This window comes from Heterodontus francisci, chromosome 3 (assembly GCF_036365525.1).
Source record: "Heterodontus francisci isolate sHetFra1 chromosome 3, sHetFra1.hap1, whole genome shotgun sequence".
NCBI classification, from domain to species: Eukaryota; Metazoa; Chordata; class Chondrichthyes; order Heterodontiformes; family Heterodontidae; genus Heterodontus; species Heterodontus francisci.
In genome coordinates, this window is record NC_090373.1 from 159,397,603 (window position 1) to 159,414,439 (window position 16,837).

Genomic DNA, 16,837 nt, shown 5'->3' on the forward strand with positions numbered 1-16,837 from the left:
AAATACAATATTGACAAAATACCCTATAGTCCACCATGTGTATTGATCTATTTGTATTTACTTCTGGGCACAAATGAAGCCTCAAGTTAGTTTGGTAGTGCATTTGGGGCTGCTCTGGATTTCTCCAGGTGGCACCATATCACCATTGTTAATTGTATATTAATTGTATTTAATTATATGTAGGTGGTGGGCATTAACTGGGGATTCACTTGTGCTCCTATAAATAGGAACAGACAAACTGTAGTGGTTAGGTTACGAGGAACATGTTTGTAGTGTGTATCTCTGTAGATAAGTACTTGCACAATTTTATACAGATTGGCTCCAATTCTACCCTTCACCACCTGGCTTTCTGGATTATAACAAACATGAGTAAACCCTAACAGAAAATCCGGAGCGGAACCCCGTAGGCGGTCATGTGTCACCTTTGGCATGTTTCCGGCAGTTCCTGCAGCCATACTGGTGCCAAACGTCGTGTCCTGCACTCCTTTGGACCCCACCAGAAAGGCCGAGAGGGGGGTTTTGACGACTGGGCAACTCTCAACCCCCATAAATTTGCCCAGGCATGCGCCATGGAGAGGTCACTCCATAGTTGCCTCACAGCGACTAAAACAACACGGAAGGCAGCAGTTACGGGTTATAAGTCCAGATAAATTGGCGTAGAAACTGGGCGCCATGGGTTGCCTTTGTCGGTGGGAGAGGTCATTGCACCTCACTGGACAGCTACCGCCCGCCTCAAACCGGGCAGCCCCCGGTCAATAAGGTTCTGTCCCGCCACAGTCTGCCTGCTTCAATGGGTGCTTGGAGCTCAGGGTCATTGCCCGAAAGGTGGACTGATACACCGCACCAAACAACATGAAAAAAGGAAAGAAGGTACCAGCCCTTCGCTTTGCAAGCTGGAACGTCAGAACTATGTGTCCTGGCCTGTCGGAAGACCTTACACAAATCAACGATTCTCGGAAGACCGCCATCATTAACAACGAGCTCAGTAGATTCAATGTGGACATTGCAGCACTTCAGGAGACTCGCCTCCCCGCGAGTGGCTCTCTAGCAGAGCAAGACTACACCTTCTTCTGGCAGGGCAGGGATCCTGAAGAACCAAGACAGCATGGAGTGGGCTTCGCCATCAGAAACTCCTTGCTCAGCATGATAGAGCCTCCCTCAAATGGCTCGGAACGCATACTGTCCATCCGACTGCTCACCACCTCTGGTCCAGTACACCTACTCAGCATCTATGCTCCAACACTCTGCTCCGCACCTGAAGCTAAAGACCAGTTCTATGAACAACTCCATAACATCATTAGCAGCATCCCCAACACCGAACACCTATTCCTGCTGGGGGACTTTAATGCCAGGGTTGGGGCCGACCATGACTCATGGCCCTCCTGCCTTGGGCGCTATGGCGTTGGAAGGATGAATGAGAACGGGCAGAGACTGCTTGAGTTGTGTACCTATCATAACCTCTGCATCACCAACTCGTTCTTTCACACTAAACCCTGTCACCAGGTTTCATGGAGGCACCCAAGATCACGTCGTTGGCACCAGCTAGACCTCATTGTCACAAGGCGAGCCGCCTTAAACAGTGTTCAAATCACACGCAGCTTCCACAGTGCGGACTGCGACACCGACCACTCCCTGGTGTGCAGCAAGGTTAGACTCAGACCAAAGCAGTTGGATCATTCCAAGCAGAAGGGCCACCCGCGCATCAACACGAGCAGAATTTCTCACCCACAGCTGTTACAAAAATTTCTAAATTCACTTGTAACAGCCCTTCAAAACACTCCCACAGGGGATGCTGAGACCAAGTGGGCCCACATCAGAGACGCCATCTATGAGTCAGCTTTGACCACCTACGGCAAAAGTGCGAAGAGAAATGCAGACTGGTTTCAATCTCATAATGAAGAGCTGGAACCTGTCATAGCCGCTAAGCGCATTGCACTTTTGAACTACAAGAAAGCCCCCAGCGATTTAACATCCGCAGCACTTAAAGCAGCCAGAAGTACTGCACAAAGAACAGCTAGGCGTTGCGCAAACGACTACTGGCAACACCTATGCAGTCATATTCAGCTGGCCTCAGACACCGGAAACATCAGAGGAATGTATGATGGCATGAAGAGAGCTCTTGGGCCAACCATCAAGAAGATCACCCCCCTCAAATCTAAATCGGGGGACATAATCACTGACCAACGCAAACAGATGGACCGCTGGGTTGAGCACTACCTAGAACTGTACTCCAGGGAGAATGCTGTCACTGAGACTGCCCTCAATGCAGCCCAGCCTCTACCAGTCATGGATGAGCTGGACATACAGCCAACCAAATCGGAACTCAGTGATGCCATTGATTCCCTAGCCAGCGGAAAAGCCCCTGGGAAGGACAGCATTACCCCTGAAATAATCAAGAGTGCCAAGCCTGCTATACTCTCAGCACTACATGAACTGCTATGCCTGTGCTGGGACGAGGGAGCAGTACCCCAGGACATGCGCGATGCCAACATCATCACCCTCTATAAAAACAAAGGTGACCGCGGTGACTGCAACAACTACCGTGGAATCTCCCTGCTCAGCATAGTGGGGAAAGTCTTTGCTCGAGTCGCTCTGAACAGGCTCCAGAAGCTGGCCGAGCGCGTCTACCCTGAGGCACAGTGTGGCTTTCGTGCAGAGAGATCGACTATTGACATGCTGTTCTCCCTTCGTCAGATACAGGAGAAATGCCGTGAACAACAGATGCCCCTCTACATTGCTTTCATTGATCTCACCAAAGCCTTTGACCTCGTCAGCAGACGTGGTCTCTTCAGACTACTAGAAAAGATCGGATGTCCACCAAAGCTACTAAGTATCATCACCTCATTCCATGACAATATGAAAGGCACAATTCAACATGGTGGCTCCTCATCAGAGCCCTTTCCTATCCTGAGTGGTGTGAAACAGGGCTGTGTTCTCGCACCCACACTTTTTGGGATTTTCTTCTCCCTGCTGCTTTCACATGCGTTCAAATCCTCTGAAGAAGGAATTTTCCTCCACACAAGATCAGGGGGCAGGTTGTTCAACCTTGCCCGTCTAAGAGCGAAGTCCAAAGTACGGAAAGTCCTCATCAGAGAACTCCTCTTTGCTGACGATGCTGCTTTAACATCTCACACTGAAGAATGCCTGCAGAGTCTCATCGACAGGTTTGCGTCTGCCTGCAATGAATTTGGCCTAACCATCAGCCTCAAGAAAACGAACATCATGGGGCAGGATGTCAGAAATGCTCCATCCATCAATATTGGCGACCACGCTCTGGAAGTGGTTCAAGAGTTCACCTACCTAGGCTCAACTATCACCAGTAACCTGTCTCTAGATGCAGAAATCAACAAGCGCATGGGTAAGGCTTCCACTGCTATGTTCAGACTGGCCAAGAGAGTGTGGGAAAATGGCGCACTGACACGGAACACAAAAGTCCGAGTGTATCAGGCCTGTGTCCTCAGTACCTTGCTCTACGGCAGCGAGGCCTGGACAACGTATGCCAGCCAAGAGCGACGTCTCAATTCATTCCATCTTCGCTGCCTTCGGAGAATACTTGGCATCAGGTGGCAGGACTATATCTCCAACACAGAAGTCCTTGAAGCGGCCAACACCCCCAGCTTATACACACTACTGAGTCAGCGGCGCTTGAGATGGCTTGGCCATGTGAGCCGCATGGAAGATGGCAGGATCCCCAAAGACACATTGTACAGCGAGCTCGCCACTGGTATCAGACCCACCGGCCGTCCATGTCTCCGTTATAAAGACGTCTGCAAACGCGACATGAAATCGTGTGACATTGATCACAAGTCGTGGGAGTCAGTTGCCAGCATTCGCCAGAGCTGGCGGGCAGCCATAAAGACAGGGCTAAATTGTGGCGAGTCGAAGAGACTTAGTAGTTGGCAGGAAAAAAGACAGAGGCGCAAGGGGAGAGCCAACTGTGCAACAGCCCCAACAAACAAATTTCTCTGCAGCACCTGTGGAAGAGCCTGTCACTCCAGAATTGGCCTTTATAGCCACTCCAGGCGCTGCTTCACAAACCACTGACCACCTCCAGGCGCGTATCCATTGTCTCTCGAGATAAGGAGGCCCAAAAAAGAAAAGAAAAAAGAGAAAAAAAAAGAAAAAAAAAGAAGAGTTATAGAATGTAGCCAAGCAATGTTTTCATAAACCATGTCAAAATTAAACTAAATTGCATGAAAATTTTTTTGAAACAGCTAAGATGCTTATCAAAAGCAAAATGCTGCTGCGGCTGCTGGAAATCTGAAATAACAGAAAATGCTGGAAAAGCTCAGCAGGTCAGGCAGCATCTGTGGAGCAAGAAACAGTTAACACTTCAGGCTGATGACCTTTCTGATGCCGGTCAGAACATTAATACTTGACATCATCTCTAACCTGTTAACTCCAGCCTTGTTCTCTGATCTTCCTGAATACAGAATCCTTGGCTGCAATCCATTATTGGGTTTTTGAAATAAACCCAAGAGCAAAGCTTCAGCAGTTTATAATTGTCACACTGACCCTGAGAATTCGTATTTTTAACATGTTCCTATATTAAATTCTGGTGTAATTCCCTGCAAAAGCAATATTCTGTTTTGTGTCAGTCTTTGTGCTGTAGAGACTGTGCAGAGACCGAATGTCACTCCAAGTGTCCTTGTGTGACCAAAGTGTTACGGCCACATGGTGAGGGGCGTGGGTGATTCCCAGTGTTCAACTCCCACCTGACCGCAGCAAGTGTTTTTGTTATTAGGGTTTAACCCCTTTGTGTTTTATTTGTCAAATAGACAGCAACAGGTTTTCTTGTAGGATTAAAACAGAAGATTAATTATTTATTGAGCAATATGCCTTATCCCAAGTTGTCGCAACTGCACCCACTCACAAATTTACTCACACATACAAGAATAAACAGATAGAGAGGAAAATGCGTAAGTGGTTTGAAGTGAGGTAGGGTTTCAGGGTTCACGGTAAACCTGTTGAATTTTCTTGGCCAATTTCTCTTTAGTTGCAGGCCTGGGGTGTGCGTAAACTTCTCTGTTGGTTGAAATTTTAGTTTGAAGACAAGGGATCACTTCCAGTTCTCTGTTGCACAAGTTGAAGTGTAGAATTCACAACAGCGTGCCTTCCTTTTAGCTTGCTGGATTTTCTCCCAGCTCTCAGCTGGACAGGCTTTGGTGATGCTTTGTCCTGGGCGTCTCTCTCTGTCTCCCCAGAGAGCATCCTTTTAAACTAGAAGACTATCACATCTCCCTTCTGTTGGGAGACACAGATCTTCCTCCGTGTGGTGACGGATGATGGCCCAGTATGTGGTGACAACAACTTCTTTGTTTCAGAAGAACCCATTCAATTCAAAAATATCTCTTGATGGGTTCAAGATGGGTGTAATTGACACCTTTTAGCTTTGGAATGTATCCTTCTGTCCTTGCCAGACAGCAGACAGTTTGAATATACAAGGCCAGGTCTTTTGACCTTTGGTGGCCATTTTGAAGCACATTGTCCACTTTTTAAAAGAAAAGTCCATTTTTAGAACTTTCAGGTTGAGCTCTTGTATTTTCAATTGCTGCACTTTACAGAAGCATAACAACAGTCACGATATTGCTGTAGTTGTACCAAGAATTGTTTATGTCTGACCAGGAAATTCTCTGTGCCAGGTATAATTGTAATTCATTAGTTATTTGCAGTGTGTGATTGTTTTTTTCAGGGTGTTTTATTTTTATGCCAAATTTACACACAGAAACAGGGTATTCGGCCCAACAGGCCTCTGCCGATGTTTATGCTACTCATGAGTATCCTTACACCTTACCTCATCTAACCATATTAGCCTATCCTTCCATGTTTTAAACATACACTTTCCAATGTCTCGTTCCCAGTGCAGAGCTCTGCCTGCAGTCAGAATACATGGTTCAGTGAGACTTTAGTGCTCAGGGCAAAGCTGTGCCATATTTAGTGGTGAAGAGTTTTGAGGCTGGGAAGGGGTGGAGGAGGCAGGCTGCACTGTGAGCCTTGAAAGTTATGTAAATGTGTAAAGGAATCCCTTGCCAGATTGCAGGTTTATTTGGCGTTTTATAGCTTAGCAGCTGTCGCACCGCAATAAAATGTGCACGTGAGCTTCTCAAATAGGTTTCTTAAAGGAACATAATTGTTGCACAAATTTTATTTTTAATAAATGTAATCGTTTATAGACATTTTTTGATTAATTCCATAGATTTTCTTTGTTGGGTTGGACAATTTTTTTTATTTCCTGCATCAATTTCTGACACTACTTTCCTTCCTTATTCTTAGTTGCTGCTGCAGTTTACATATCATCCACAGGTGAGGCTGACGATTTCTTATGGAATCTTCATAGTGCTACATGATTTAAATATGAAAGACGGGTTCCCAGGGAAAGAACAAACACTGGAGGCCAACGACATTTCCTTTAATTCCTTTCCCTGTGTGCAGCTTGTTTGTTACACTGCGCGATCCCTTTAAGATTGCCACATGGCTGCACATATGCGCTCCTTAAAGGGACCGCTGCTCATGTGAGGCATAGTCCTGATTGCTGCACGGCTGTGCAGCTTAGAGGGAAGGTTGGAGGCTACCTGTGCTTCACAGTTGAGACTGCCACGCAGTTTTGCCATCTGCTGTAGGCTGACCTGCAAATATTATACCATAGGGATGCCTCATGCTGCAGGTGTGAGTTACATTTTGTGTTCAGTGAGGTGAGAAATGGAATTCTTCCTATTGCAGACTCCAAGTATCAACATTAAACCTTGCCAGGTTAGATATAGTACAGACACTATTCTGTCTCAGCCCAAACCTCAGAAGCCTACCCTGTGCTATACCAACATGGTATTTTTTTCTACTTCCCACAACAGCCTGTTATCTTACTGAGTGAGGTGACTAATTAATACTGAATGAGGGATAGTTTTGTGCTGTAAGCCCATGCACACTGGGAACTGGATTGAGCTCTCACATTGGACACTTCCAGCCAGCAGACTGAGTAGACTGGAATCCAGTTGGTCTGAGTTGGATTTCAACCCAGGTCCCAGAGGTGCATTGCCAGTTCCTGATGCATTAAAGGTTTATGCTGCTGGAGCCTTCCCAGTGACCCCCAGTGAAGTATAACACTTTTTTTCGAGTCAGCTATCCACAGACATATTAAGTCTTTGCAAGAGGCAATTTATTCATCACTTTCCCTGTGAAAAGCAAACATCAGCTGGACAGGGCACAGGATATTTCCTGGGTGCTTGATTTCCCAAGAATGAAGAACATTGTAGGTGGTGATGACATTGGGAGTAGACGTTTCCTCCCGGTGTGGACTTGGCCACAGCCAGCCGGTGGAACATGTTCAATAGCCACCTGATGATCTCGGTGGGAGATTTATTTTGAGGGATGGGTATCATTAACATTTGTCTGGAGGGTCTCGGGCAGAAAATGGGGGGTAGCCTACCAGCTCTGGGTCGGCCCAGCTAAACTCCGGGCCAGAAGAAGGTAGCCCCTTGGGATGGACTGGAGACCTAATCTTGAGGCCAGAAAGAGGTAGGTATTTTGGATGGAGGCGGGAGAAGTTAGGTCCGTGAGAAGGAGGGTTTGATCTGGGAGTGGAACCCAGAGCAGCAGGGGCTCAGGCTGGTTTTGTGGAGCCTGGAAGAGCACTGTCACTCCTTCCATCCCCACAAACACAGTTTAAAAGAAGAATTAATTGTGGACTCTTTAGCTGAAGTGGCAGTTACTCTTGTTCCAGCCTCTGGTAAAATTCACACAGTGCCACATTGGATTTGTAGTAAAATGCCAAACAGGGTAATATGTACATCATAAGACCCCTATTTTCTTATTATAAGGGCCTACAGCTATGAGGTAGGCAGGGAGGTGGGGGGGAGATTATGGCAGACACAGCAACAATGGAAATGAAGCATGTAGGCTATTCCCTACTATTGCCGGAGCACTGATGCGCAGTCTGCACCCAGTGGGAGGCATCCCTCGATACAATAGCAATGTTTGGGGGGTGGGGGTGGTGATGGGGGAGGGTCTTGTGGTTGTCCGTTCGTCAGTCATTCCCCGACCCCCTCCATCTTGCCAAAAACCTATAATTTTGATACTTTACTGTATTTACCATTATTTTAGAGGCTGCTATAATGCTGTAATTTAATACAGCAATTCCAAATAATTGCAACTTGAATTAATTAAATAAAAACAGTGCTGAAGAAATCATAATGGCATGGCACAATTAGACAGGTTGGAACAGCAGCTGTGGTATAGTAATAGGAGATGTGGTAGGCCAAACTGGTTCAAATCAAATAAAACCTCACCTGAGAATCATTCACAGGACCAGCTAAAAACATACCCAACAACCTGCAGTGAGATTTACTCAATTTGGTTCAAGTATAATCTATATATATATATAGACCAAAAAAACCTCTAGGTGCTTAAATGTTAACAGTACTTGACTCTAACGGAGGCTACCATAGTGTTCTGTGCACCCTCTATCTTAACTTCCATTTGGCTGCCCATGCTCATAAAATCTGCATTCCTGGGATATGCTGTAACTAGGAATGTCCGCGATTAAGGCAAAGTAATTAATCCCAACATAACATCTGCAAATCTCTCCACTTACCTCATTTAAAGTGATTTTCTGCCTGTGTGGTTGACCAAATGGGAGCAGTTGAGAAAGGCTGGTGCGGAAGGCACTTAAGGAGAGCAAGCAGTGTACAGGAGAGAAACGCCAGAACAGTGAGAACCAACTTCAGAGAAACCTCAGCGACCCTCAGCATTTTGTACAGTTATTCCCTTGAGTATAGAATATTAAGGGGTGATCTAGCTCGAGTGTTTAAGCTCATTAAAGGATTTGATAGGGTAGATAGCGAGAAACTAATTTCTCTGGGGGGGGGGGGGGGGCGGGGTGGGGACAGTCCAGAAAAACCTCAGAATTAGAACAATGCTGCTCAGGGGTGATGTCAGGGAGCACCTTTGCACTCAAAAATCTGTTGAGGCTAGGTCAAATGAAAATTTCAGTACTGAGATTGATGGATTTTTGTTAAGCAAGACCATTAAGGGTTGAAGAACCAAAGCTGGTAGTTGGCATTAAGGTCCAGATCAGCCATGATCTAACTGAATGGCAGAACAGGCTCAAGTGGCTGTTTCTGTTCCTATGACTTGTATCCTGTACATAAACTAATCTCAAGTTACTCTTAACCAGGCAGTAGAGCTGTTGCCTTTGTACTGACAAGTGCCATACCAGTTCAGTATTCATTTCACAAATCACGAGCGAAAAGACCAAGTTGCCATTTTTCTGAAGAAGATATTTCTTTCCCTTTGGAATAATCTTCAATTCATAATAATAACAGTGTTCTAAATTTAGCACGTTAAAGCACCATTCCAAGGAGCAGTTAGAAAAACGAAACATTGCTGAGGTTTGTGAACGGCAAAACCAGAATTATGTCAGAAGCTCAGTTTATACCTCTTATTAAAAACATAAAAACCATAAAAGTTTACAATGCAAAGGGGAGGTCATTCGGCTGATTGTGACTTTGCCAGCTCTTTGTCCAGGTCAATCCAAAAATAATTTCACTTCCAAGTTTTCTCCCATAGCCCTGCAAGAATTTTTTTCCTAACTCTTCTCACTTTTCTCGTGATCATTTTAAATTGAAACCCCTCGTCACTGGCTCCTCAAGAAAAGGAAATGGTCTTTCCTTATTTCCTTCATCAAAACCCTTTAAAATTCTTCAATCCTGTGTTAAAACTGCTCTTAGCGTTCCCTAATCAATGGAAGTAGTCCGTCTGAGTCTCGGCTTATAGCTACCATTTTCATCCCGAGCATCTTCCTGGTAAATTTACACTGTATGCTCTCTCTGGTTTTAGTACAATGAGGTTCCCAAAGATGAACACAATAATCTAACTGTGCCTGAGTCAATGTTTTGTATAAATTAATCATTATGTTTTGATTCTTGTTCTCTACGTTTCTACTTATAAAACCCCAAATTAGATTGGCCTTTGTTTTTGATGATTTCATCTGCCTGCACTCACACTTTCACGAAATATGTATTTGAATATCTAAATCTCTCTGTTCATACACACCATCATTGTCTTTCTGTTGAATATACCCCATTCCTTGATTTTCTTGCAAAATATATTAGCTCGCATTTATCTACATTAAATTGCATCTGCTGCCTGTCTGCCCATTTCACTAAACTGCCTATATCTTCTAGAAGTAGTTGACATTCAGCCTTACTACCTAGCCTTCTACTTTTGTGAGCAAATTTTGAGATTGTGCTCCCTGTAAGCAAGTTCAAAACTTCTATAAATACCAAGAATTAAAAAGTAGGTTCAGCTGTGACCTCTGTGGTACAACAATTCCAACCGTTTTCTAATCTCAGCAACATACATTTACCCTAATTCTTTGTTTCTAGGCTGTCAGTCAATTGTAAATCCATGCTGCTTAAAACCATAAGCTTCAGTTGTTCTAACAAACCTCTTGTGAAACATCTCATGGAACATTTTCTGAAAATCTATATGTAGTACATATATTGCATTCCTTTCATCTATTCAATCGATCTTCAAAAACCTCTATATAACTTGTCAAACGTGTCTTGCCTTTAACAGCAGTGTTTGCTGTTAATGGATATTCTTTCACAAACCTGTACAGATGGGAACTCTTGGCTCAGAGCTCCTTTCTTCCTGATATCATATATCTCTAATCTTTGCTGTGACATTTCTCCAAAGATGCGCTCCACCCTGACTTTTCTCATTCCGCGATCTACAGAAACAATTTGAGCAACCAGTGCATATACACATTAAAATGGGAATTAATCAAATGGCTTAGAGGAACGCAGAAAATGTTAACAGGGATAGCTCGTCCACAAATCTGGTAAAAGTGGTAGGCAGCCTATACTCCATCCAGTGGTATAAAGGTTCAGTGTTGGCACTGCAGCATGGTATCCCATTGGTTTCACACACAAGGCCAGGTTGTATTTAATGAAAGCATAGCTTGTCTATGGAAGCTAATTTTTACAGTGAGCACAAGTAAAGCGTATTGGGAAAGCAGCTGATTCATGACGATTGCTGACAGTCAAAACTATAACCTGCAGATCAAAAGGGCTGTTCAAATAAGATGTTAAGCTCAAGTAAATTACCACCATCCAAAAATGATTCTTCCAGCTCAGAAAGATAGGGACTGCAAGCGAGAATTAGTTGTAGAGATCAAGGACAAGGAAATGTGCTCAGTTAAAGGGGCTTAACTAGAGGCTGCAAAAGAGCAGGATAAACTCAAGGAGGTACAGCATCAACACAAGGATGAATAGAAGTGCGATGCCAATACAGGGCTGAGGCCAATGTGAAAAGGCTCTGTATAAGGAGGAGGTGCAGGAAAAGCGACTGCTGCACCAACATGCACTTGAACTGGCAGAGAAAGGCTAATCAATTACCAGATTGTTGCTTGGGGGTCCAAGTGATCAAACTTATAATTCAGTGGTGTTTTACTAAATCCTTAATCTGAACTGTGAAATCAATAGATTTTCACTAGACATGGGTATTAAAGGATATGAAAGCAAGGCAGGTAGATGGAATTAAGATACAGATCAGCCATGATCACATTGAATGGCAGAACGAGCTTGAGATTCTGAATGATCTACTCCTGATCCTATGGCCAGAATATTACGCCCCTCCGCCCCCTTCTGGGAGTGGGCTGGAAGTGAGGGAGGGGCATAAAATTGGGTGGGAGGCGGGAGGTACCGTTCCCATCACCTACCTAATCCGCTGCCATTTTACCAGCAGTGGGGGAGGTTAATAACGGCCCATCCACATCAGGCCAATTGAGGCCCTTAAGTGGCCAATTACTTGCCACTTAAGGGCCTCCTCCCGCCACCACTGGTATTTTACCAGCTGCGGCTGGGAACTTCACCGGAGGAGGCTGCCTCCTTGCGGGCCCGAGGGAAGGCTCCCCTGAACGGGCACCCTGTGCCCCACACAGGGTCCCCCTCCAGCAGCACAAGCCACCCCCGATGGAGCACCTCCCCCTTCCCTCCTGAACAACCCCACTCCTCTCACCAGGGCCCTGCCGATTGTCCCCGGTGAAGCCCGAAACCCCACTCACTTTTATGGAGGCCGATGTCCATAGTCCACTTCTGGTTGGTTGAAGTCCCAGCAGTGGCGACGCTGCTGGTGGCACTGCTGGGACTGAGGAGCTGCCAGTCCTTGGAGGTGGGACTTCTTGCCTCAAAGGAGTGGAAGTCCTGCCCGAGGCAAATTAAGGGCCTGGGCCACTCAAAATCACTGCGCTGCTGCCCCGTAAAATTCTGGTCTATGTTCCTAAGTCTAAACTAATTACAAACTTTACATTAGGAAGTAGCATAGAAGGATTCTAAATTGTTGGCATGCTACCTTAAGTGGGAAAAGGAATGTGGGCAGAAAGGCTGGTACCATCACTTAGCAGTAATGATGAAGACGCTATGGGCAAGATTTTAACTCATTCACAACTCATCCACTTGTACAGAGTTAAAATCGGGTCTATGTCACTGGATAGGTAAAGTGGAATTTAGTTGGACAATAGAGGAGAAATTTTGGAGGCAAGTGGTGTGATTGACCATGATGAAAGCTATAGAAAGGGTGAGGAGTACAAGGAGGGATAATGTGCCACAGTCACGGTGACAGAATATTGTTCCTGTGATTTATGACTAGTCGCTGTGAATAAGTAGTTGGCAAGTGTTTGTGATATGGACATGGTGTGATAATGATGTACCTGATTGGAAGCACTCAATATACAAAGGGTAAGGTTGCTTGTTACTGGGATTTATGATTTAAAATCTTCCCCTTGCCAAGAAATGGGTAGGATGTGCAGGTAAATGGGTATGAAAACAGCAAGAGTCTCATCATCTGTCAAGTTTGATTTTAATGGTAAGATACTTGAGCTAATTTACTGAGTGACGAGAAAGCTTGGGCTAGCAAAAGGCATTACATAGAATATACAACACAGAAACAGGCCATCTGGCCCATCTCACCTATGCTGGTGTTTATGCTCCACACGAGCATCCTCCCACCCTACATCTTGTAACCCTATCAACATATCCTTTTATTCTTCCTCATTTGTTTATCAAGCTTCCCCTTAAATGCATCTGTGCTAACCACCTCAATGACTCCATGTGATAGCAAATTCTACAATCTAACCACTCTCTGGGTAAAGAATATTTTACAATCCAGTGCAAAGTCCATGCAGTTGGTTGTGGGAGACACCAATAGTGCGCAGAGGTGGAGGCTTCACCAACTGAGACCAATTCAGGGGACAGATTGTCAGTGGACAGGGGACCTGCTGCACAAACTCTCAAGCAAAACAGGTATGTGGAGCAGCAGCATCTGACCAGCAGAGAGTCACCTGGTACATTGCTGATTTAGCATGAGCTGTGTGGGACTGAGTTTCAGAATGCAGGACCTACATGGGAGACTGCTAGAAGGAAGGATACTACAGCTATCTCTCAGTGCAGTCAGAGCTTATTGGATCACTTCATTCAACTCAGCTAATCGGAGACACCTGATGCAACATGACAATGGTTCAATACCACACCTGTCTGAAACAAGGTGGGCACCACACCCAGTGCTGCCCACAATCAGGTGGCTTCACATATGTTAACTACTAAAGCAAAGGATACATAGCTGATACTTTAACAGGGAACAGAGTGAGCTCTATCCAGGAGTGCCTGCTTCCACTAGGCACTGGTTGTACAGGTGGGCAGACCAGCTCTGAACTGCACTTATTGCCTTCAGCTTCTGATGCTGAACAGTTGGCTATGTGAGGTCATTTCTCTGAACTGCAAGCGTGGGCAATGTTATGCTGACAGGCAATGTATTCAAAGCCTCTACCACTTAATGTGACAGACTATGACAAGTGTAATGTGCAGGAGTTAGGAAGTGCATTATTCAAGCAGGATCTTGTGTGTTGCTGAAGTTGTCTATGTCTGCAAATCCATTTTACCACTGATCTGTTCCTGCAAAAAGCAAACCAAAATGCGACACTTTTGACTGATTATGGAGGATGCCTATTTATTTACCGTTGTGCTTTCTTGGACACCAAAGAAAGGAGACACATGTAACCAGTGCACTCCAGTTTGTTGTGCTGCTGTATGGATTGGGGCTGATAGGGCGAGAACTCATGAAACATTGAAACTTTTACAGTTGAGAGTTGATTTGGCTTGTTGCTGTGTTTACTGTTTACTTCTAAACATGATCTAGTAGTTTTAGTCCAAGTTACATGGAAATCAGCGTGGTGTACTTTCCATCTATCAGAGAGATCAGGAGGGTATGGTGAATGACCCAAATTATTTCCAGTTCATAATCCAAATGGTATCAGTGTTCATTGTTTGCCCTGCAGCACATATCCGCATTAATAAGATCAAGTTTCAATTCATAGAAAGTGCACTACTGACTTTTGCAATGAGTGCAAGAGTATTTGGAAAGTAATCTGAATTGTAAAAGAGATTAACCACCCTCAAAATTGTGTAAAGAGAATGACTTTGGGTGTGTAACGATTTGTGTACACCTGAAATGGAGTGTGAAAGGGCAGCTGAGTGAGTAGTTCGGCTTGAACTGGAGTCAGCGAGTGAGTGGATAAGCACTTTCCTTTGTTATCTCTTGCCCCACCCCCACCTCACTTGCTTATAACCTGTGACTTTTCTAATATTTGCTAGTTCCGATGAAGGGTCACTGACCCGAAACGTTAACTCTGCTTCTCTTTCCACAGATGCTGCCAGACCTGCTGAGTGATTCCAGCATTTCTTGTTTTTATTTCAGATTTCCAGTATCCGCAGTATTTTGCTTTTATTTATCATGTTTGACTAGCTGTTAACTGGGTTGCTTTTTTGAAGTGCTTGCTGGGCTGGTTTGATTGACAAGTTAATTGGTGCAAAAATACGAGTAGCTGTGAGTGGTCTTTGATTGGCTACTTTGAAGGCACAGCCTGTATTTGGATCGGCTGCTTTGAAGTTAATAACCTGTGTTTGGATTGGCTGTTTTGAAAGTGCTATGTGTGTTTGGATTGGCTGTTTGTTTGTGCTGACTTGTGCCAATTTGACTGGATTTAGTAGATTGTATAAACAAGACACCAACAGTGTGGGAAGGCTGCACTTTGCCATTGAAGGATAGTTGGCTTGAAGTTGCTTCAATTTATCTGAATTTCCAAATCCTTTTGCGTCTACTTATTATGGCAGTACAATTGAAACCAGTGTTAGAAGGAATTTGTATGATGGGAGAGTGTCTGGAAACCTGGAGTGTTCAGGACAGTCGCATGCAAGGAATGTTTCCAGATGGACTTGCTCAACTAAGACTCAGTTGGAAACACACTACATTAAATGAGAGGATGGAGGATTCCTAGAGTGCCCCTTTCATCTGCATCTAGAGGTGAATCGTGAAAAAGGGAAGTGGGTGGTCACGGGTGGAGGGCAGAGAGGGTTCAGGTAGAGGGAGTGCAAGAAACTCACTTAGGTGTCTGAAATTGATAAATATTCATGAATACCAGTGACTCAAAAGAAATAAAAAGCAATGCAACTGCACTGTGGAAAAAACGGCTACCCACAGGTAGGAAATGATAGTGTAGAGAAAAAGCAAATGGTAGTCATTGGAGATTCTACCATTAGCAGGGTCGATGACCTTTTCTGCAGCTGGGTTAAGGAATTCTGAATGGCCCGTTGCCTCCTAGGTTCCAGGGTAAGAACATAATGGAACAGGTGGAGAAAATTCTGAAAAGAAAGCCTGAACAACCTGAATTAATGGCTCATATTTATATTAACATCAAGGGGAAGAAGGGCTAAGAGAGTTTGAAGAAACGGTTGTTCTATTTTAAAAAGTAGGATTATGCCTGGTGACTAGTGCTAGGATGGTTCTGGAGAAGCAGATTAAATACATCAATGTGGGGTGCACATAGAGAAAGCAGGGTTTCTGATTTCCATTGCATTGGGATGAGTTCTTGGGACATGGGATGGGCTTCACTTAAACCCACATGGGATGGGCTTTACTTGAACCAAATCAGTACCAATGTTCTCACAGGGAGGGAAATTAGAGAGTAGTGAAGCAGGATTTAAATTAATAAGACTGGAGCTGGGGCAAATCCTACAGGAACTAGGAATAAGTAGAATAGGGTAATGCAGTCATTATAGTTCAAGGGAAATGTAGAGAGATGTGAATAGATAGAGAATTTGAGGAGAAAGTTAGTGAAGGAAAGATTTTTAAAAAAGTGGGCTGAGGAGTATGAGTGTGTCGCGGCTGTAGTGTCTATATGCAAGTATGCAAAGTCAGAGAACTATTCGCAAATTAAAAATTCACTGGTGATAAGGAAGGGAAAAAGGAAAAGTGGCCTTATTAAAGACACAATTAAAGATCTTATTGATGCTGGTGCTCAGACACAGTCTGTCTGGGTCGAGTTAAGAAGTAGTAAGGGATCAGTTACCTTATTCAGAGTATTAGTTGACAACCAAATAGGAAAAGAATTGAGGATGAGATTTAGAATGGTAACAGACTTGTAATTATGGGGAATTCATCCACCCTGAAATAAATTTGGGATGAGACTGAGGTTTATGGTCACAATGAGGAGGATTCTTCAAGTGCATTGAGCACTCTTTTCTTTATCATTATGACGCCTGTCCAAAAGGGAAGGACGTGACATTAGATCTGTTTCTGGGTAACAAATCAAACAGTTGAGAAATTGCTACCACAGTCTAATTAGGTTGACATTGAAAACAGATAAAGAGGAATCCAAGATAGAGGTTTTGGATTAGAAATTTGCTAATTTCAGTGGGATGAAATTTCAGTTGTCCAGATTAATTGGTTGGACAAAATGGCAGATCAAACTGTGGACGAGGAGTGGAAGATATTTAGAAATGGCGTG

At 44.4% G+C, this 16,837-nt stretch overlaps 1 protein-coding gene across 10 annotated transcripts in view; it reads left to right on the forward strand.

Annotated features, from left to right (window-relative positions):
• sobpa (sine oculis binding protein homolog (Drosophila) a) overlaps positions 1-16,837 on the forward strand; it is a 420,356-nt gene that overhangs the window by 342,094 nt on the left and 61,425 nt on the right. For 6 of the 10 annotated variants that reach the window (XM_068027132.1, XM_068027101.1, XM_068027091.1 and 3 more), the window contains one exon: positions 6,274-6,303. The exons of the other annotated variants lie outside the window; for them this stretch is intronic. In XM_068027132.1, the coding sequence (XP_067883233.1) occupies positions 6,274-6,303 (30 nt within the window). The remainder of the gene's footprint in view (positions 1-6,273; positions 6,304-16,837) is intronic. 10 annotated transcript variants of the gene reach the window in all.